This window comes from Trachurus japonicus, chromosome 15 (assembly GCF_045865225.1).
Source record: "Trachurus japonicus isolate A0001 chromosome 15, Traja_1.0".
NCBI lineage: Eukaryota > Metazoa > Chordata > Actinopteri > Carangiformes > Carangidae > Trachurus > Trachurus japonicus.
This window is the reverse complement of record NC_140921.1, coordinates 11,318,672-11,342,499: the sequence shown is the minus strand read 5'-3', so window position 1 is coordinate 11,342,499 and position 23,828 is coordinate 11,318,672. Positions and strand designations below refer to the sequence as shown.

The window sequence follows — 23,828 nt, the reverse complement described above, 5'->3', positions numbered from 1 at the left end:
CACTGAAGTCCTCGTTAATTAGAAAGTGTGGGCTTTGGGCTGCTGCTTGTGTAATTGACCTTCATGCGCCAGGAGCCGCGGCCCGTAGTACTACACAACAAGGTGCGACTGATCCCTTTCGCATTCACAGTCGGCTGCAGGGAGACACTTCACTATTTGCACTCCCATTAGAGCCGCCCGGGCATTTATTACTCCACCATAATCTGCATTTACTCTCACTGTGTAGCTTTAAATCAAGAAAATAGTTCTGCACCAGATTGAACAGAACAACAACAACAGTCTGTAAACTAACAAAGCCACCCGAGGTTGTGAATTATGCTTTATAATTATGCATATCTGCAATATTGGAAGGGGTGGGGGGTGGAGTGGATTGGGGGGTAGAGGGGAGGAGGGGAGGAGGGGGTGCACCACGGCTGTTCAAACAAAGTGTCTTCTTTCAACGCCCGTTTCCAGTTCTGTGTTTTCTCTCTCTCTCTCTCCCTCTCTCCGCCAAACACTACGGCACTTTTGTTCTCCTCGGCGGAGCGCGGAGAGATAAGGTGTCATCACTTAAACATCAAGGTTCCCGGTTGGAAAAGCAACGTCTACATTTCGGCCAAACTTCGCCTGCACGTAGCGGCCACACGCCCAGTGCGTCACTCTCCTGACTGACTGACTGACTGCTGTTCTTTTTTTTTTACAAAGCACTTCACCAAAGGTTGATGTTTGTCTTTTTCTTTTCTCTTCCCTTTTTTCATTTCGTCACTTGAACAGCAAAGCTTAGGTGAACTTTGACCTTTAAAGTCCATCATCAATTTGGAAAAAACAACAACAAAAAAACATCTAAACTTGCATATAATTCAGTCCTTAGTAATACAAAAAAAACTATAAATGTAAAGCACAATACATCGGTGTCCACTGGCTACTGCCTGTTTTCTTCTATATTTCCACTAGTCTGGTCGTGACCTGTGGAATGGGGGAGAAACAGATAGTTGCAGTGTATCCACCTTAACGACCCTCCCTCAGCATTTATGATTAGATGGTGGATAATCCAGGGATATCGACCCGTGCACGCCGGCAGACTGCCCACACATAAAGCACAATATCCCCTTTCTTGGAGCAGGCATACGTGTCAGAGGCTAAGAGCCCCAGGTTTTTTTGTAATGCTATCTGATCAGACATTTCCTCCACGGTATGAAGGAACTGGTGGCTCCGTGGACGCGCGGAAACCACAGAAAATTGTAGTTTAGGTGCATTATATATTCAGTATATGCTGCACCTACATTTTTACATAAAATTAAACCTAATCATTAAAAAATAACAATTTAAAAGTGCAAAAGAATATGCTGGAAATGCACACAGTCTCCAGTAAAGCTCCCCATGATGGTGCAAAGATTGATATTTGTCATTTATATATTTTTTCTTTTTTCTTTTTTTTCAGTGTGACCCATTTTTAAAATAGAAAGGTTATACCGAGGCGACCTCGCACATGAACGAAAAATGCCAAGAATCATTCAGAATGAAAGAAATTCTCGCTTTTAATCCATGTAGTTCTTTTTCTTTTATTGTAAAGGGTATATGAAACTATAGGTGAGTCGTTTTATGTTTCATCATTTATCGCAAAGTTTACATGCAGTCTCTCTCCAAATGAAAATGCAGCAAATAATAATAATAATTATAATTATAATAATTATAATAATATCAAGAGATTAAGATATTGCATCTTATCATGGCTCTTATAAGACACTTGAGAATATCATACCCCATCACCCCCACCCCACCCCCACTCGAAAAAAAATGTAATTGCTTATGGCTCTCTTGGAAAACCCTATGTAAACAAAAAGGCGATGGGGTACCTGTAGCTCGGTGCCTATAGAGTCTGTTCATAACATCTAAACCCCTAAAACAACAACGGTAATTGTAAAAAGAATTAAGACATTTTATTGTTATTGTTTTCAACAATATAACATGTTACGTTATTACATTCCGGTAAAATACTTTTTTTCTTCTTCCTTTCTTCCCTTCTTTATCTTTGTTTTCTAAAACGACCTACATCCACCTTTCCTCCGCAACACCACTGCAAAAAAAAAAAGAAAAGAAAAAAAATGCTCCGTCCGAACAGCTCATGTAATCTCACATCTATTCATCATTTGTTATATTGTCCTCAAGTGAATCTGAGAAAACTGATGTCAATAAGGTCAAGAAAATGGCGTCTGGTTTAAGGTGGTCTGTATTCCCGAAAATTTCTTTAAGTGCTCTGCTTTGACACTTGTTTCTAGAAACTCCTTGAAACAAGATAAAGGTGAGTTTGTTTGTGTTTTTGGTGGAAGTGGAGGTGCTGCGTTCACGGGCAGGTTTTATCCACTTGCTTTAAAAAGAGTTTAAAGGTTGGAAATGAGACTAAATGATTTGTTACGGTGGCTGTTCTCGCAGTGTTCCAGTCTGTCTGCGTCGCACCTTGCCGCAAGTGCTCAAAGCCTCGTCTCGGGCCACCTTGAAAATTACTTTTTCCAAAAAAAAAAAAAAAAAGAAAGAAAAAGAAAAGAAAAACGCTGCTCTCTCTTTGTCCCCCTCGTGTCGTTTCTTTCTTTTTTTTTAAGAGCCAAGGTCCACTAGATTAGAAGACATAGGGTTCAGTATGGTGTCATGGTGCAATGAGTGGTGATGGTGCACCGAGTCTGGACCGCTCGGTACCGGGATGGCGCTGGGTCCCGGCGGGGGCGCCAGGCCGTGCAGGGACTGTAAACCGGAGTTTGAGCCGAGCAGCAGAGCCGGACTCGGAGACGTGTGATGATCCGGTGTCCCCGAGGGCGTTTTATCGTCATCCGAGCTCCCCAATAGAGTTTTATTTCCATTCATGGAAGAAGTCAATGGGTTGTGACTATTGCTGTTGGAGTTCTCGTTGTTTTCCCTGCGAACAGAAAACAGCCACATGTTAGTCTGGTCACAGTGCAGATAAACTTGTAACACACACTCACACACACAGGCTAAACACACACATACATACACACACACACAGCTGCAACTACCTGCAGCAAGAGTGTGTGAGAAATGTGATCAAGTTGTAACCTCACTTTTTACAAGTCGAGATTACACTCATTAAAAACCAGAAGGCGAAGGAAAATTAAATAAAAGGGAAATATTTGTTGGCCAATCAAATTAGTTTTAATGTTATTATTTTGAGAAGAAAAGAGACAACAAAACAAAACACACACAGGGTAATTATTAAAAAGACGCACCTAGGCCTACAAACACTTACACACACACTCACACAGTGCTAAAATAGTATTGCCCTTGCTACTGTGTGTGCACTGGTATACTAATTGGGTTGTGCTATATTTACAATAGCCACAATAAGCCTCATTAAAGTCTAATGATTTATTAATGCATCAATCAGTAAAGCGTTCATGCGCACGTGTACCAAGGTGCAAACAATTAGGAAGTCATTGAAATAATTAGAGGCCATCGCTCAGCTCAGCTCAGCTCAGCTCAGCAGAGCAGAGACAAAGTTACAGTCACTGAAAACTAGTTATCTATTTGTCTGCTGAGCGCTGCTCATTTGTATTTATGGCAAATTAATGAAACCGCAGGGACTTGTGGGTAAAGGCGCCTATATCCCAGTGGGCGAGAGTGGCTTTAGATGTCTGAATAAGTGACAGCTCTAATTATTGCTAAACGCGTGTATGTTGCGTATGGGCCACAGTTCATATGTTTGCAGTGGTGAGTAAGGCTTTTCTTAGTGGGAGGACATGATTTACGTGGAGCTTTCAGCCCGAATTAGTGGCCAGAGGGTGAAAGAAGACACCAACTCGGCGAACACCTGACTAAAACACGTCTCCCAGACCTCTCTGCACGGCTGCCTGTGTAATTTCCAAACTTTGAAACGTAGCTACAAACGACTCCGAATGAAATGTCAGCCGGGCTGATATGGAGGACACACACACGCACAAACACACAGACACACAAACACACAGACAGGGCCGACTCACCAATCACACCGCAAAACAACTTTTAAACGTGTCCCGAGATGTCTTTTACTCCACATCTATACCGTTTGCACGTTAGGATCTGGAGGGTTTAAGTATTGGCCCCTCTCATCTTCACGTGGAAGTCAAATTTCAAGTTATAATAGAGTGTGATTACTAAAACATAAAAGTGGAGTAAATGCTGCTTTTATATCCTTGTAATTTACCTGAAAACGAGCCCTTTCATTTTCTCTGTTTCAACTTTTACGCACGGCCTGCACGATTATCACAAGTACTATCACTACAGCTACAGGTCTGAGAAAGTGGCTGCTCATAAGGTTATTTCCCCACAAATAGACGCAGATGCCAGGATAGAAGTGGGGTGAATAGTTAAGAGCTGGAAATATATTAATAGTTGATCAAAGCAGTAAAATGCCAGAATTAACAAGCTGTTGCACGAGCGCTCAGTGGTGAGTTTGTTTGTGACTCAGCAACATTTGTGTAGCTATTAAACAGAACCTGTATCTGATTTTGCCTGATAATAATCATGATAATGATAAAAACAAAAACAAAAATAAAGTGAAAGTATATAGCTCTCGGTGTAAAAGGAGTCTTCTCTTACCTCTCCTTCGCCTCCGCCGCTCGGTCTCTCTGCCGTCGGTTTTTGAACCAGTTGCTGACCTGCGTGGTGGTGAGTCCCGTGGCCTCGGCCAGCTCTCTTTTCTCCCGCGGAGACGGATACGGGTTGTGGGTGTACCACTCTCGCAGGACGCTCCGGCTCTTCTCCTTGAAGCAGTAGCTCGTCTCCTCTCCGTCCCAGATCGAGCGGGGCAGGGGGAACTTTCTCCTGACGCGGTACTTCCCCACGGCGCCGAGCGGACGGCCTCTCAGCTTCTCTGCCTCGATGTAGTGCGCTTTGAGCCACAGCTGCTGCAGCTTCGGGTGGTTGTGCGGAGAAAACTGGTGGCTCTCCAGGATCTTGTAGAGCTCTCGGAAGTTCCCCCGGTGAAAGGCGACGACGGCTTTCGCTTTGAGAACGCTCTCATTTTTGTGGAGGTGCTCGCACGCCGGCAGCGACCAGAGGAAGCGCCCCAGCCGCTCGATGTTCCCCCCTTGCTGGAGGACTTCGCAGACACACGCCACTTGTTCCTGCGTAAAACCAAACGTCGGAAGCATGGACATGGCGACAACGTAAACCAATGCAGATTATATTGTGCCTTTACTTCCACGTCTCCCCTCTCAGTCTCACATCAAATCAAAACGCATTAAGTCCATAAGCGGCAAAAAAGGTCCCCAAAAGAGCAGGCTGAACCTTGAGCTGACCGCGGATAGGTAATATCCAACTGCGTACTGAGGGATAAACTCAAGTCCATTCAGCCATGCAAACCCCAGGCGACAACTCCTCATAAAGTTGGTGAGAAAGAGAGAAAGTTGTTACTCCTTCCACCGTCCTCCTCCACCTTTTCTATGCCGTTTCAACATAACCTACTCCCGGAGACCGGGCTCGCTGGCTCGTTTTAATAATATTATTCTAAGCTGGCAAGACAAGCGATTATATGAACTCTGATTGGTCGGTTATTTGACCCGGGGATGGTGAGGATAAGACAATAGCCTTAGTCAAATTATTTGCCATGGTTACGCTGTCACTCAAAGTAACCCGATATGCTTTGAGGTGGCTCCCTGGCAAAGTCAACCCGATTGTTCCCTTCACGAGCAGCCCGCCTACCAATAGAAATATTGCTCAGATTTTTCTTCTAAAAGAGTTTTTTTTTCTTTCCCCGTCACGTTGACAGACACCTCGGGCAGCCAAAGAGCGCAGAGCTGGGGGGAGTGTGGTAGAGGAGAGCAGCGCTGATCCAGCAGCTGGGGGAAGGATGGCGCCAGAGCGCACAGAGCCTGCTGCAGTACCTCAGTCCTCAGTGGCCCCTGGCACCTCGCACACATCAATCAAGAGCTCCACTAACGCCCGGAAACTTTAAAGTTAGTTACGTTTATCATTTCATAGTGAGAAGAGAGCGTCAGCTGTCCGTGACAAATGACGCAGCGTTTAATTAAAAGCTCGCGAACCCGCAATGACGCAAACAATCCAATAAATATAAACAAAAATCTACGAGGTCGGAGATTTGTGTTTGTTTTAGCTTGGATATAATTAGATACATTTTATCTTTGATCATTAGAAATTGCAAAAAATGTTACAGTCATTTGTAAATAGAAATATTTGTATGTTTTTTTCAGGTAATTGGGAATACTTGTCTCAGCTACTGTAATAAGAAAAATAAAATCGCTTTAAACTTTGAAGTCCTGACAGATAAAGTTATAAAGCATCTTATCATAATTATTATAACTTTGCGCTGTTCTGTATAGACAGTATGCGCATAATATTCACAAAGGGAGTTTATCAGTTTAAAGTGGTAGTTTATATTAAGTTTACATAATTTACATAATTTAAAGATCTAATCTGGTATAAATGTTATCTTTCTGCATAGAGTAGGTGTCCCTCCGCGGCTCATAATAACGTTGCCATGATGAGGTTTATTATCTGATGCGTGTGACAGCAAAGGTGCTGATGAATATCTTAATGGGGGCTGAGAGAGCGGCTGCAGGAGCGCAGCAGAATGGCGAACAATCTGAAGGTGCATGTGCGTCCGACTGTGGGATGAAGAGTCGGTGCGCGGCGGGCAGTTTGTTGGACAGAGGAGCGGAGGAGGAGAGAGGACAGAAGAGGAGAGGAGAGAAGCGGCGTGAAGCAGCAGCAGCAGCAGCAGCAGCAGCGGTGAGAGCAAAACATTTAAGTTTAATGCAGAGGTGGAGGAGGATGAACTCAGAGATCATCAGAATCAGCGGATGAAAGGAAGACACTTCCAGAGTAATCATTTCAACATGATGATGATGACGAGGTGGAAGATGATGATAATTGGGAGAAACAAAGGGAGAGATGTAGGAAAAAGTGAGAGAATGGATTTTAGAGTGATGAGGTTTTTGTGGAGCAGAGATGCGATACTTGTTGAGATGATGAGTTTTCACCTGGCGACTGACTCTTAACAGAAAAGAGGCAACAAAAATCACACTCAGCTGCTGTGGATGTAATGTCGTCAGGTGCACGCGGGGACGTGTGTCACGCGGACGGCCGTGTGCGTTATTGACCGCTGCCAGAGGCCAGAGATTGACCATGTCGGTAGATTTCTATCGCCTCACCAGAGGGACCTCTTCATTAGAGACACGATTGTCAGCTACACCCTCACTAGGTATCACATCACTCCACACACTGCAGCTGCCTGAAACCACACACACACACACACACACACACACACACACACACACACACACACACACACACACACACACACACACACACACACACACACACACACACACACACACCTTCTGTCTCCACGGGCAGACCTGTTTCCCTTAGAGCTAAACTGCTGACAAATATATATACTGATATTTATATATATAAATTGCTGAGAGAAAATTAACTAATGCAAATATATATACTATAGGTAATGCAAATATTATTATTTGCATTACCTATTATTATTAGGCGATTATTAATATTATTATTATTATTATCATAAAATAAAAAATAATATTGGATATAATAAATGCCAAGCTTTAATTCTGTATTTTCAAAATACAAAAACATACAAGAACAACAGCATAGCCTAAATAATTAACAGCAGCAGATGTCAAGTCCCAGTCAGGAGTTACCTCAAATCTCAGGTGTGTATCAAAAAGATTTTGATCATCGGCTGAGAACCATTTTCACTGCTTCACTTTAATTTGCCAACATTTCATTTCATTTCATTTTTCCCCCTCGCTGCCTGAAGCAGCTCGTCCAGGGCCTGATAGATAGAAGAGCTGTGTTTTCATCTGTGAGTCGCGGCTGTTTAAAATGAATTATTGGCGCAATTATGAAGTTAGTTTATCAGGAGAGATGAGGAGTCCTGTAAGAGGAGCCTGATCCCTGTTTCCGTGTTGTGTTCTGCCTCTGTTTAATAAATTGACTTGGGTTTCGCCTGAAGCGCAGTTCTCACAGAGTATTAGGGCATTAGGCTGACTGATGGTAATCGTCAGGGGACCGGGGCTCGGCTGAAATGGATAGTGAGAAAAACAAGGAAGCTATTTAACCTTATATATATACTGTACATATACAGCTAATGTACTTTATATGTTGTATTCCCACTTGAAACAAATCATAGGGGGCCTAATAATAGTGATAATATTGATGTGTATAATAATTATAATAATCTATAGGCTATTTAAAAAAAATTACGACGCCACATATCATCATGTAAACATGCAGATGTGCAGGAAAGTCGCTTTCTGAACGTGTTTTCATGGGTTCACTTTGCAGCGCGGAGAAGCGAGAGCGATGAGTGAAAATATGAGCCACTGTAAACACACTTTGACAGACGTGACATTTTAAACCGATTTCAGATTAGAAGTAAAAAAAAAAACTTATCATCTCTGTCCATCTAACACAAACACCATAAGGCCTCGTAATTGAGCCCAAAACACACAGGAGGCTCTCCCAGCGGTGAGAGAGGTGCTGCCATTACTCAACAGTGGTCACAGTATTTTCCAGGGGAGGTTATGTATCGTCTCATTTTTAAATCTCACATCAAAGGCCGTTCAGATTAGGAGCTGTGGAGACGATGAATTGCATGTTTCAAATACTCATTATGAGACTTTTACTGGAAAATAACATGCTGCTAAATTTTATTCAATTTGTTTATTTCCTTATTATTTTGTTGTTGTGATTATTTTTTTATTAGGATTAGTTTTCCATGTAGCTCTGCTTTAACTCCAAGCTGCTCCCCACAGTCTGGTGCTCTGTGCCGCTGCTATCTGCAGGCCTGTGAGTGCAGCTCATCCCTGCCTCCCTCTGCCTTTAGTCACATGGATTATTTTTGGGTGATGATGGGTGCAGATGGAACTAAAAAAAGGGTCCTGGACCTTAGAAGGAGCTTAGCATGGGGGGTGTGGGTGGGGGGGCATTAGGGTTTTCACTGGATGTCATTCTGATGAGATGATGCACTATATGAGCATGAAGGTTTGGAACATAGGTATATAAGTACAACAGGTGTCCAGCCCTCTTTGTAATTACTGCCAAACATTAAATCAAAGCAGATGGAGTAATGCGGGATAAAATCATGTTCAGTGGGGGCCTGTTTTGGGGGGATTTTTATATGAAAAAATGGAGATAATCCCTCCCTGAAGGGTCTTTTCCACTCATCATGTGGATATGTTCTAAATCAACACCTGCTCACTCACTCTTTGTTGCCCCTGGATAAACTTGTTGTATCTATATAGTTATTAAACGGTGCATTTGAATGAATCGGGGTGTGGCGATAGAGAGGATGAGTTAGAACAGAGCAGAGTAAATTATAAAGATGTAAATATAAATACTGCATCAAGCGTCTTCATTGTATTGCCTGGTCATGGTCAGAGCCTCTGGGTAGCCTATGTGCACCGGCAGTGACAGGGCAAATCAGGGTCCAGTGTCTGGCCCCTGACAGTGTTTGTAAACCACTTGTTTCCACTGATCAGTTTGATCAGAGAGCTCCGGCTCTGAAACGGTAATTATTACGCCCGCTGATGAATGGAGATCACCTTTCCCCTAATAGCCAACCCCCTATTTTCACAACCTCCCACCGCTCACCCCGGCCACTCTCCACCACGACCTCCACTAATTGAGCTGATTATTGCAAGATGTGTGTTTTGGTGTGTGTTGCAAAGTCTCTATGTGTTGGTGTGGGGCTGTGTGAGGAGGAGGAGGGGGGGTGGGGGGGATGTGGCTTTTATCCCATAAGACTGCTACATGCACTGACCTGAGACAAGCGCAACAAGGGGTTGATGAGTAACATTCTTTCAGACAGACATCCAAATGCTGGGCAGAGAGAGAGAAATTATTAAAGCCAGAACCTCTGTGTCTATACCGGTTAAGGGGATATGAATGAGGGTCTATCCAATAATTGGTTGTTTACATCTATCTTGTTACCCCAGAGGCCGGGGCTATCCTATAGAGCAAGGAGGAGATTTCAGTAAAACCACACAGGCCTGCAGCAGGGAGGGGGCGGGGCAGAGTGTGTGTTTGTGTGTGTGTGTCGGTGTGTGTAGGGTCTTGATTTCCAGAAGGCTCTGACCGGTCGACAGGTTCATCAGACTGGACGGTTTACATTTCAGCCCCTAGTGTAGAATACACAGGCCTGCACAAAACGCAGCAATTTAACAGGCAGTTAACAGGTGAGTGCTGGAGCATCACCTTCAGCTCATGATCAGCACGGGGCAAATAGCAGCAGTAACAACACCAGGGAGAAAAGGAAAAAAGACTACAACCTCTGTCTTCTTTCCACGATTTATCTTTTCCGCACACAGCAGCAGCAGCATCAGCCTACATCCTACATCCTATGGTCTTGTAAATGTTTTTCTTACAGTGTGTATAAACTCTGGTCTGTGGGTTGCTGGATGCTGATTTAATGCATAAAGACTCAATATAATAGTTTTTTTCCCCCATTTTTCCAGCATCTATAAATTTGACAGTCAGTTTAAAATGGAAAGCAAAACATACAAAGTTAAATATTTTTTACTCTTTAGGCTCCTGAGTCAAGTCTTGACTGTCTGATAATAAACTCTCCATGAAACCAGTGTAGTTACAGTCTAGTTGACAGTTTTTTGCATTTCAGATTTTTTATTGCTTTTAGACATTCTAGAGAGTCGCCTGACAAAGTCTCATTGTACATGTGCAATGACAATAGAGTTTACTCTATTGTTCTACCTAATGTTTACATAAATTGATTTTCACAAAATCAGCACGTGATGATGATGATCAAATATCTGCATAATAAGTTGTTTATTGAACAGAAATATGGTAAACCAGCAGCTATGTTGTGCAGCTTGAAGCCGTTTTGTTGCATTTATCCTACTCACAGTGGTTATCTGGACATTTTCAGGAAGTAAAAAGGACAAATTAAAAGCTCTGTAATTATGCACAGCTTTTCGCCCTCTTGCCGCTCCTACTGGCAAATAAAAGCCTTAACCCACCAGCTCCCCTCTGCCCACCTACCACCACCACCACACTGCTGTGGAACAAACTTCCACCCAAATTGCAGCTGGTCTGAACAGCAGCAAGTGTCTGTTTTTCTGCAAGGCTGGTCATTGGACCTGATGAGTGCGAGTGTGAGTGTGTGAGAGTGTGTGTGTGTGAGAGAGACAGACAGAGAGTGAGAGAGAGCGTGCCGCTTGCTGCTTAGGTTAATTTATTCGATCAATCACTCCATTTGATTCCTGTTTATTTTCAGGAGTCACACGGTCATTTCAGCCGCACACTGAGCCCTTTATGCACTGCCAAGGCGTTTCCCCTCAACCACTAAGACTGTAGAGCATGCATTTGGGCCATAATTTGGAGAGGAGAGTGGTTCCAGCACTTCTCAGATATTTCACGGTTCCTAACCTTTATGGTGAAATCCCCTCAGACCTGTCTCTCGTCAAACCTGCAGTGTGCAGACATGCAGGTATACGAGCTTCACACATACACTGATTTATGTCAACGCTGTGGGCTTGTTTTAAATGACTGCAAACACACTCCAGTGTGGAATTATGTATTATTATCGTCTACAATTTGCCAAATGGTGCACAGGCCAAAGTGTGCAGCCTCTCCACGCATGTATTTTCTCTTTAGGCTTATAGGCTCTCTGTGCTTTTAATGTGAAGCACTTTTAAAAAAAGGAAATTTTTGCTTAAATCACTTATTTTATCTCGATGTTTAATTTGATTTACACATATATGAACAACCTTCAAATTAATACAGTTTGCATTGATTTTTGCAGTTGATTCAGTTTGTAAGGCTGCATGTTGACAATAAATTGTAAACCTAGCTTGAACTGCTCTTTTAGGGTATTTTGTTACAGAAGGCAACTAAGAAACCACCATGGGACCAATATGTAGGATCAGATAAACCTTAGGCTGCTCTGTATCCACGTGGACAGAAGCCTGGGACATATAATTAGGTCATGATAACCAATTGCTTCTGATCATGTACCATTTGACATAGCGAATAGATTACTCTCTTGGCCAGAAACACGAGGGAAAAGCTTGCCCCACCCCTTAAACAAATAAAAAGAGGACTCCACTATGATACCACAATGTTATTTCAGTGCAAATAAGGCCAGAGCTCGAAGCAGAGCATATTTTGGAAACTGGTTTTACCAAAACGGTGAAAGAAGCAATGAGACACAAATGTCAAATAACCCACCGAAAGCAGCTCTGCCGCTGACGCGCAACTTTTACATGCTGTCTGCTTGTTAAGTTATTTACTCTGAGAAAACATGGCTCCGATAGCCAGGAAATGTGTGAATGCTTAAAATGGGCATTCTCTTTAAATGGAACCGGGGGTACCCTGTGTTAATCTTCTAGTATTCCTCTTCAGACAACCAGTGCTTTTTTACTTACAGCGAGAGTCTGCAGCGTTGCTTAATGTTTTTCCCTCATGCAACATTCTTCCTCTTTTACAGAGCTGGAACTCATATGTCAGGAAAGAATTTATTAAAAGCGACCCGCTGTAATTAGCAATGTGCTAATGCTTGAATTTGTATCCATTCCTGTATGCAGGGTTTTTACAACCCTTCGTGGTTTCACTTGAAACACAGGCTTGACCCCGTGTCACTGGCCATATGGGCAGTAAATAGTTCCATGATAGAGTCAGTGGTTGTACTGATACTGTACCGCAGAGGAGCCTCTATTACACATCTCACTACATGGTGTTTTTTTATGACATGAAGATGATTGACAATGAAGTTTTGATCATGTGATAGGTGCTTTCTTTCTCTTTTATATGTAGCCTCAATGTGCAAAGGTTGAAAACAACACAGCACAAGCAGCTGTAACATTTGACATACACAAAATCATTTCTACTTTCTGACATCATTATGGCATAAAACTATTTTTTAACCTCATATAAATTATTACCTTGAAACTAGTGGCTTGGATTCTGACAGCATAATCTGCATTAATGCTCCATATATCATCCCTGAAGACTCAATGGACACCCTACCCTACATCCTACTTACAAGATAACATCAGCATTGGTTTCAACTGGATTGCTTCATATGGATTAAATGCAATTCGAGACGTCACTGGATGCTGTCGAGAAAAAAAGACTGAGAGTCTACAGCCATGCAAGAGACGCTGTGATACTGTACTTAGATACAGTGATGATTTCTTTAGGCAAGCATTTGTTGATTAAGGACTAAAGAAACAGAGAAAAGTACAGTGAAGGTGCTGAAGAAAAAGTGAGGAAATCATCAGCACTTAAAAAAATTATCTGAAGGGAGTTTATCGGGTTTAAACACTTGTTGAGACATTTCTCTCAAACTTCATGGAGAAGCCTTGGAAATCTAGGAAACTTGGCACTAAACCATCAAGTTAATGTATCATGAGTCAAAAGAATCATGACCAATCGACATCGCCATCCTTATAGCCATGCTGCCATTGTGCCTTACTGTATATTGTTAAAAAATAAAAGACATAGACATAAAGACACATATTCTTTCAGGCTGCTGATTCTTGTTTTTCTCAAGAACACAAGTATCTTTGATTGGCGACAGACTCGTGCTGTCATCGCAGCCAGACCACCACAAAAAGACCATATCACATCTTCTGATCAGTGCCTGTTGGCGCTGCTGCCTTGACTCTATGCTACGGTTCTTACTTTTATCTTTTCACAGCTTTTTGTGCTTTCAGTGTATTCGTTCCCTTATTCAGGATCTGCAAAGCCCATTACCACTGCAAAGCCTCCAAGAAATCCCATTAATCGTCTAAATGACTTCTCTCTCATTAAACCAAACCATCCATCAAACCCTCTGCTGTATTCTGCTCACTATTGAGCAACATATGAGATATTGTGAAGATGAAAGCAAAGTGTTTGCTTTGTAAATAGAAGTGTGGCACGATGTATTGCTCATTTGTTTTTATATGGAAGAATTGGATTTCATGATTGCTTTTTAATTCTGCCTGTAGGGTATATTAAATGCCTGCAAACCTCTGAACACTTTGTCCAGGAAACTAACAATTATAGTCAATGTGAGCATATGGCAACCACAGCTATTTGAGAGAAAAGATGGGGCTCAAGGCTGAGGACCCGCCTCATGCATCATTACATTTTACTTAGGTTTAGTTTCTCCTTATAGTGTCGCTGTTTATGCCAATGATTCAAATGATTCCCTTTTAAACGCTTCTCTTTAAAGCCAGAGCATAAATTATAATGTAAGACTTTCTATTCACAGCAAATGATATTTGGACAAGCGCGACTGTAATAATATAATAGCGTCTTTAAATCCTTCAGCGACCGCCTGCCGAACATTCACTGTCAACATTTCTATCCACTCATGGCTGCTCTATAAAAATCTTCAAGGTCATGGAAATATTGTGCGCTTAGATAAATATGAAAAAAAAAATCCACACCAACAGGAAGCACAAGACAGAACGCGATGATTTTAATATTTAACCGAAACCGCAGTTGAACAGTTTAAGTAGCAAAAAAAATAGTGGCGTGGCGTAGAAGTTTTGCATTAACGTGTCATTATCGCGTTAACTTTGACAGCCAGAGGCTACTCCAAACTAAATTTATTTTCATCTATTAGTATTTTATTCTTCTAGTGATAACTCAAATGCAGACGATGGGCTGACCTTTGAACTGACAGTTTGTTTTGTGGATCAACTGTCATTGATAAATACAGTATGTCACTTTACTAAATGGGTGGTCATTTCCTCAATGGCTTTACTTTTACCATTACCTCTGTGCTGAACTTATATAATGGAAACAATGTTATGGATTAGTGATTATTTGTGTGTTGATTGCTGCAAAGCCTGACTTGGGAGTGTCACGGTCGGATTGCTCGCCTGCTTGCTCAATGACTAAAGCGTATGCATCGGTATTAAAGCAGTGCATCGAATTGCCATCGCCACGCCTGCAAGGATTTGTTTCTGCTTACTTTCCCTGAGAGTGTAGTGGTTTTAACTGAGAGGGCTCTCCAGACCACCAGGAAAAAAGTTGGAGACGAGCTGATAATGATATACAGCATGAGCTACGACAGACCCAAAGCTTTTCTGTACCAGCTCTGGAGGTCGTCTCTAGTGAAGACGTGCCTGTCGGCGTGCAGAGGGATGATGAGCTTTCACACAAGCAGAAAGAGGGGATTACTGTCAATTGCTCCCAAATTGCAATAATACCCGCTGCAGGGCCACCCACACATGTGCTGAGAGACAAGTGATAAATTGCTACATATGTCCATTCCACAGTGGCAACTCCTGACACCAGCACACACTGTCCACAACGATCTCCATTCTTCAATACTCTCTGACATGTGGAAACAAGTGGAAAGACCCTCACACACTAAGCCAAGAATATTTACTTGGACGAGGGAGCTTCAAAATAGAGAGTTGTTTTATTAGCACTCACAATTTTGCGTTTTGTAGTATTTTACTATATGAATTTGTGTTTTTGTGCAGGTTAATAGGATATTAACCTTAAAATATATAGTTTAAATATTTTAAAATATCTTAAAAAATAGTCAATTCTTATAGCATCACAGTGCACAATCAAACCGAATAGTGATATCTTATATAGGATTCCACCACACAAAGACTTTTTAGCAACTCAATTTTTCAGCCACTCAAAATGAAACAGCGTATCATATTTTGAAACCAAACCCTTCAATGTGTTCAGATGTAGGAATACATGGTAATTAGTTCTGATCATATCATTCCTCTGCCTGAGAGCCAAGCAGATGGCTAATCCAGCCCCAGTATCTAATCAGAGCAGTCATTCTAATGACAGTATAATTTCATAAGAGGCCTTTGTTTCAGAATATTCAGGAGCAGCAGGGGGGGAGATCGGAGATATTCATCATCAGCACAGATTGGAAACAGGCCCTAATAAATGACACATTTGCTTCCTGCCTGCCTGTGTTATGGCAGAATGCAGTGAATGTGGTACAGTGTGTGTGCGTGTGTGTGTGTGCAGGGAAGGAATGAGTCCGAATGACATGGTTGGAGTGTGTGGGTGGACAGCAGCTGCAACTCTTGGTGCCTCTCTGAATATGTATGTGTATGTATGCCCGTGTGTGTGTGTGTGTGTGTGTGTGTGTGTTGTATCTTTAGCAGTCATAGCATCAGAGTTCAGTCAAGTTAATGGACGAGGCATTAATGTAGAATTTACACCTTAAGGTCAGGGCAACGAAAACCTAGTCAGTGCTCGCAACGCAGCTGCTGGCTCAAGTGTTTGTGTGGATAAGTGTGTATGTGTGTGTGTGTAGTCTTGTAATAGTTTTAGCCCATACAGGAACATTTACCGCTCTGATCATCGCTGTCTTTTTCTTTCTACCTTTTGTCTTTGTTTCCACACAGAAATGGAAAGGAATGCCTTCAAACATGGGCAAAGAAAGAGAAATGACACCCATAAAAGTGCATGTGCCAGTAAAATTCAATCATGTTTCTGTGTCTGCAACACATAAGAGACAGCAACCCGTGAAAAGAACGTATTATTTACAGCACTATGGGAAGTCACAGCTCAGCATAGACAGATAAAAATATGTGGACACACGACGGCGGGATCTTCTTTTCTCCGACTTAAAGCTCAGAGCCGTTTATCATGTTGGATCTCGGCTCGCTGTTTCCTGCAAACGGCATGTAGCCTGATGCTGAGCCTCTACCTTGGGAAGGAGTGTCCTGGGGTCAGGAAGTGAATATGACACACACACACACACACGCAGACACACAGATCCACAGTGAATCTTTCCCCGACTTCCTCACTTGCTCTCACGTACACACACACACACACACACACACACACACACACAGGTTAAGTGTTAAATTCATCCACCAAGGTGCACTGCAGCTTTGTATTAGGTTGATGGAGGGGGGGGGGGCAGGGTTGTTGCAGCCAGAGTCATATTTACATCAGCCATTGTAATATTATCAATAAAAGCCAAGAGGACAGCAGCTCACCATAACTCACTACAGGCAGGGAGCACCACAGCTGTTCAGAGTTCATCTTCCTCTGAAGCAACAGGGGTTACGAAGAGAGATGTCAGAGCAGGGACAAAGAAAGAGAGAGACAGAAGAAGGAAAAAAAGAGAAGTTGAAAGAAAAGAGGGCCCCTAAAGATACAGAAAAAGGGGAAGGGAGATTGTAATTTATTGACAGGTATCCCACATGAAGTGATTATTGGGAAATAATTGCATTTAATCATCAGATATATGCAACTGATGACTCGCCATTAATGATAGGCTGAATATGTATGTAAAAAAAAAGTCATGTATTCTATTGACTTAAGCTACATAAGCTAATTTTTATGAAATTAAACAGTTTTTCTTGACTCAATCAAACTGAATGTAAGAGGAAGCTGATTTTGTAAGTCGTGAACTGTCGTGGACTGATGGATTCAGAATGAATCAATATGAGTTTGACTCTCATGCATGCTAACAATCATCTTTTCTTTTCTTTTTTTCTTTCCTCTTTGTGAAACTAGGTGTCATGTCTCATTTTGGAACGATGCTCTTCAAATACTTCATCACCGGCCTTCTCGGTTTCGCCGCAGACGCTGGCTGACCTCATTGGGTGACCTCACCAATCACAGATCAAAGTGGTTGGGTTTCTGGCCTGGTCAGGTTAATCAGAGGACCACCCTGAAGAACCAATCAGGTAACATCTTACTTGACTTAAAGGATTTGGACGGCTTTTGAAGAGCAACGACGTACGTTTCCTCCAGTGATGTGCTGAAGTGTACGTGTTTGAGATTCTTCTGTTTTTCTCCGAGCATGTCACTAAGTCTCTTCTGGGGGATTCATAGCTTCGATTTCAATTACATCAGTCATTAGTCATGACGGATTTGTTTAATTTGGGCTTTGAAGGACATGAGTGCACACATGCAAAACAATAGTGAGTGACTCAACGGTGAGGGAAAGAAAATAATTAGAGGTTTTGATTGAAAGTCAAAAAGTCTTGATCATCGTTAAATCATATTTAAACTTTACATACACTTTATATTTCGCATTTAGAAAATAACTATTTAAATATAAAGCTAAAGCTTCAAATTAACTTTAGGGTATGACTACAGGGAGTGTGTATGTGTGTGTATGTGTGTGTGTGTTTCTAAGAATGGAGAGCTTGTATCACTTGCCCCTTTCTGAGGGGAAGTGACATGAGATACTTAAAGACCAAAATTGCCTCACTTAGCCAAACAAACTACTTCTCCTGACACACACACACTCACACACGCACACACACACACACACACACACACACACACACACACACACACACACACACACGTACACGCGCGCACTGGCACCCGCACGCACTCGTCTAGAGCGCTCTAATGGCCAATAAACTCAGGATGTTCGTTCCTCCTCTCAGGCTCACAAAAACCCGAACAGCGAAATTATTGAGAGTAAATGGATTCCACTGTAGCTCTGACTAATGACCACACACGCACATACACACACACACATGCACACACACAGTTTGAGGGTCAGTGGAGGCTGAAGCAGATAGGATGTACATAATAACCCTAACATGGCTTTTATAAGCCTTCAGCTCTTTTGAAACGACAACGGCCGGGAGAGAACCCAGACCTGCATATAAAAATACTGAGCATTCTGGAGCAGGACTTTGAAGTAGTTTCTGCTTCATCTCTACTGAAGAAAACACTCAGGCTCACGGATACTGTACGTGTGTCGATACGAACAGAAAGATACATGACACGTGAATACCAGGGTGTATACGGGCATTAGATCAGTGTGAAAAGGTCAAAAGACATGAGGGGGCGCATATAAAGTTGTCAGATTACTGTGATAATCCCAGCGTTACATCTGATATAGATACTGTATATATTATATGTATATACATATATACTGTGCCACAGATGAGACTTTAAGAATTTAGAAAATATTATATGGCTTCATAAAAAGAATATGTGTTATATATGTTATGCAAGGGAGGATCTTTATCTTGACCTATGATGATACCGTATGTGCAACTCTTCTTGGCACTTAAAGAACCCAGCAGACTCTAAACGGAAGATATACAGAAATATGGTTGTTGGGTTTTGATGCAGAGAGACACACGTCGCTAACAAAAATTTACAGTGCATTTCCTCCCATGTCTTAATACTCCCTCTTGAACCATTTACAAATTACTGTCTTGTCTCAGCTGGTGAATTCACTTTCCCTCCAAAGGACAGTTTTTGCTCTAATCCCTCTACAAATTTCAAGAATTCTGTCATTTTATGGGGATGGATAAAAGGGGGTGAGAGGAGTGGGCCATGTACAGTGCATATGTGTGTGTGTGAGGGAGAGAGAGTACATCTACCCCCCCCACCCCCCAATACCTCTAATGGTTTCTTTCAGGACCATATGTCCTTTGCGTCAGCACAGCAGCAGTACGGCCTCTACAGTTACACTCGGGTTCAGTGTGAAAGACAGACATGTTGTATAATAGAAGGTGGGAGGTGGAAGGTGGAGGGCATTAAGTTGTGTGTGTGTGTGTGTGTGGAGCAGGGGGTGGGGGTGGGGGTGGGGGGGGCTGGAGAGCGTTTTTGAAGAAGGAGATCTCTCCGTATTGCCTTACCATCAATAAATCTAGGAGCTCGCTATAGTGCTGACATAAATTAGCCTGCACCCCCCAACCCCACCAACCATCTAAAACCTCCACACCAACTCAACTTCTTCTGAAACACACACACACAGCTGATACACCCCCCACCCCCTCCCACTCCTCAAACCCTGATTGAAACTTTTCATCAATAGGTGTCATGCTCTTAACTTACACTTACAAAAAGTGCAGCTCCAAGCACAAACACATGCACACTTTGCACACACACTGACACACACACACACACACACACACACACACACACACACACACACACACACACACACACACACACACACACACACACACACACACACACACAGCAGCACAGACACCCACAGCGTTCGGGGGTAATTAGTCGTCTTTCTCGGCGGTGAGTGCATTTCCTCCTCAGGGTCAGTGATAGCAAAATGCCTGTTAAACTTTATATTCCCTGATGGGGCGGAAAAGAGAGCGAAACAGAGGGAGAGTACACTCTCATTAACACAGAGCTGCGTGTTTGTGTGTGTGTGGACGCCTGGAGTTAAATGTGTGTGTGTGTGTGTGTGTGTGTGTGTGTAGCTGTCTGGGTGGTGTTTCCATGTTCAGGATAAGTCTTGTAAAGGTGAAAAGATGCTCTTTAACCTCAATTTAGACCGAGCGTTAAACCTCCATTCTGGATCTGTGAGGAGAAGAGGGACAGTAACATCATCATCATCACACAGATGCTTCCTGTGTTCAGTGATCAGAGAAATGTTTTTGATTCAGGTTTAATGAATTATTTCATGTAAGAGCTCATGATGAGACGATCTAGTCGTAGAAAAATAATATCTGACGTCTTTGATAATGGAAATGACTGAGCATGTGTCACTGAGGCAACCAGCTCTCATTCTGAGACAATATCAAAACTAGTCACTGAGAAAAAAACAAACACTTAATAACACTTTAAACAAACTTGTAATAAATTAATGAAGTGATTAATTCATTAACTACTCAACAGAAGTCAGATTTCATTCAGAGATGTCAAACATTCAGCAGCTCCAGCTTCTGCAAATGTGGGAGTTTTGCTGCTTTTCTTTGGCTTCTATGAATGTAACATGAATATTTTGGGGTTTCCTACAGACAAAACCAATTAGCAACATGATAATTTTCTTTTTTATGTGTGTATTCTTGTGATTTTAATATTTTTGCACTGCTCAACAACACTGAAGCAGCTATTAAACTTTAAGAATAATCAACAGATCTTTTAAATATGCTATGAAATTAAATTGGAATTATTAAAGTTTTAATAAATGCTAAAGTAATATCAATAGTAACAGTAGGCTACATAGATAAAAGTATGAACTGTTATAGTCATAAGAAACAGCAAACACTAAAATAGTTAACATCTTTCAACACACATTCACTCGATATCTCTAATAATTTTCCTGTTTACAGAACGGGCGATGGTGCAGATTTTAATGGACTCAGCAAAAAAAAGCTGCTCTGAGGCACTTTCAGGTTGTAAAACACACACACTTTTGGTGAATTAAAGAGATTCTGTAGATAGCTCTGAAAGCTTATCCTGTGCACCTCAGCAGATTCTAAAGCCCTTTTTCTTATGTGATCATTTTAGGGTAATTGAATAAATTCCCAGAGCTCTGCGTGGAATTAGAAGAAGCTCGACTTTGGTCAGAGGAGAGCTTTTAAGAAACCAGGGAGCATACATCAGAGGCCAGGCAGTCGATGGTAATGTAATGAACGTTTACATTTACCTGCCTCTCACCTTTCCTGTTGGTGAATATACCCACAATCTACACTGCACTCGTCAAAGCACCCGTCCTGTTTGTTTTCATAAATAAACTGTATCTCCTTTTTCCCCTCCCTCATCCTTCGCCTCCTCATCCCTGCTTCCAAAATGAAATATTTGGTGTTTCAACGAGGGGACTGGGCTGTGGTGTGTGTGTGTGTGTGTACGTATGTGTGTGTGAAGGGAGGGGGGCAGGAGGCTGTTCACGATGCCAGAACTAGCACTTCTGGTTGGAAAAACGGGGCCCGAGTTTTCGTCAGACGTGCAGCACAGACAGACGCGGAGAGGGAAAAGGCTTTTTGAAAGTGCGGTCCAAGAGCAACAGAAAACACTCCCTCTTGACCGTGTGGTCAAAAATGGATGTAGAGGGAGAGGCAGCCGCTGGCGTGTCGCCTGGAGAGAAGGGGGGAGCAGCAAACTCACCCAACTCAGCCCGCAATGCGCCCCCCATCCCCGCTGCCAGCTGCAGGCCATGGAGGAAAAGAGAGAGATAAAGATGGAGGGAAAGAGGTAGAGCGAGGCAGACAGATAAAAAGGAGCATCAGTGAGAACGACGGGCAGATAGAGACACAATCGTGTATAAAAGCGCCAGGGAGAGGATACTGAGAAGCACGGAGGCATATCATGAACAAGGTCAGAAAGACATCGCTTGGCAGAACAGGAAATGATACAGGATATATCCTGTCTTTCTCTCTCTCGCCCGCTCCCTCTGCTCTCTCTGAGGCATGTGCTGTAAGTGACAGAACTGCAGAGGGAAGTTGACATTGCTGAAGTATGAATTTCACCCGTTTGTGTTTTGCAGAAAACACGGAATCGAGGCTGTCTGTCTGGATCAGGGGCCGGGCCCTTGACCCCTGAGTGACCCCTCCGGCGCACATGGCAGGGTTTTATTGGCCAGTCAGATTCAATTTATTAAACACTGTGCAACTCTATTCTCAGCTTTTGAGTTAGTCTTTCCAAATGTGGTTGTGATATGCATTTGGAAACAGATATGAAAGGTATTTCAGCCTTTCCTGTGACCACTGATGGCCTCCGACTTTAGATACACATCGTTTCTCTCACTGCGTTTTTACATTAACTTATCTGATAAACTATAATACACATTTAAACAATGTTTGTTCTTGTAGTGAAGGAGACATTTGCTCCTTATACAGTAGATGCACAGATTTCTTAGAAATTAAAAGAGGATGTTTGCTGCTAACATGATGCAATACATCCTTTAACTGTGAGACAAACAATTCACGTGTGCATGGATATAGTAGTATGCACGCACACAAACACACCCACACACTCAGACGTGCTCACACACAACAGTAGGTAATACGATCTGCTCGGCTATGGAGTGGTGGGGTAAAGTGAGACCTTCCTGTAATCAAAAGAAACAGCGTGCTACAATAAAGGCTGTTTTGAAATGGTCTGTGGCCTGAGGGATGGACCCTCTGTTGGAATGAGGAAGAGAAGACGGACAATAAGCTGTGTGTCACACAAAGAATAGAAGCCAGTAAAGTAGAGTAGAGCAGCAGAGAAGTGGCTGGCAGTGGGTCTGCTTGGTTTAGAACTCCTTTCTGTTCTTCCTTTGTCTTCTTTTCTTCCCTCCTCTCCTTTGTCCTCTCCTCTCTCCTGAAGTTGCAGGTTGCAGTGTGTTTGCGAGTCTCTTGGGCGACATCCATCAGTTGAATGGATAGAGGCTATGCAACAGCAGCACTAATGCGAAAGGAGGGCAGGGCGTATTCCCTTTCCAAAATCCACAGAAAACACCAGTCTGGAATCAATCTGGTGTCACACTACCGGCCCCTAAAACATACACACAAATACACACATTTTCATCTTTAACCCTGGTGAGACTGTCCTGTGCTATTTTTCATCCCTGTACGTTTATGTGTTGTAATGTTGTATCAGGTCTGGGATATGGTTCTCCGCTACATCTCTGACTTCACCTGCTGCTGAAGCTCTTTACCAGAGCACTGGGAGTTAACTGCTGCCATAAATAGTCAAAGGAGTGTGTGCAGCGATCTGCAGGGCAGCGCAGGGCAAAGATATATCTGACAGGAAAAAGAGCAAATCTCCTCTCTATGCTACCTGCTGTAAAAAGTCATGTGTCAGTGCTCAGAGCTTCAGATCAGAGAAAAGTTATTTCTTTATTTCTGAAGAAATAAATAAAGAGAAAGTATGTGAGGTGTCCACGGCACACTTAATTTGATTTGTCAGAGCACATGGACCGAGCATTTACAATCTGACATAAATCATGTCAGTTCACAGAGTATCAAAGTTCATTCTGAATTTGTGAAGCAGAGCAAAAAGCTTTTGATTTTTACTTTTGACCTGGATATCTATTTAACCACTGAAGAGAATTTATATATAGTTTTTGTACCGGACGTATTAAAAAGTATATCAAAAACTGTCTGACATCAAGTCAAGCAAAGCAGAGGAGGAGCTACAAACAGACGGCAAATTTAGTTTTT

General features: G+C 42.5%; 1 protein-coding gene and 1 long non-coding RNA gene across 2 annotated transcripts; one reads left to right on the top strand and one right to left on the bottom strand.

The window, feature by feature from the left end:
• Positions 1 to 1,527: 1,527 nt before the first annotated feature.
• On the bottom strand, positions 1,528 to 5,437 carry six2a (SIX homeobox 2a). The gene is made up of 2 exons (XM_085799580.1): positions 4,567 to 5,437; positions 1,528 to 2,890 (listed from the first exon to the last, which is right to left on the bottom strand). The coding sequence occupies exons 1-2, from the start codon at positions 5,124 to 5,126 to the stop codon at positions 2,575 to 2,577; spliced, it is 876 nt and encodes a 291-aa protein (XP_085655706.1). The 5' UTR covers positions 5,127 to 5,437; the 3' UTR covers positions 1,528 to 2,574.
• Positions 5,438 to 17,474: 12,037 nt separating this feature from the next.
• LOC146973249 (uncharacterized) lies at positions 17,475 to 23,527 on the top strand. Its single transcript, XR_015037670.1, has 2 exons — positions 17,475 to 17,648; positions 22,999 to 23,527. It is a non-coding gene; the product is annotated as an uncharacterized LOC146973249 (long non-coding RNA).
• The last annotated feature ends 301 nt before the right edge of the window (positions 23,528 to 23,828 follow it).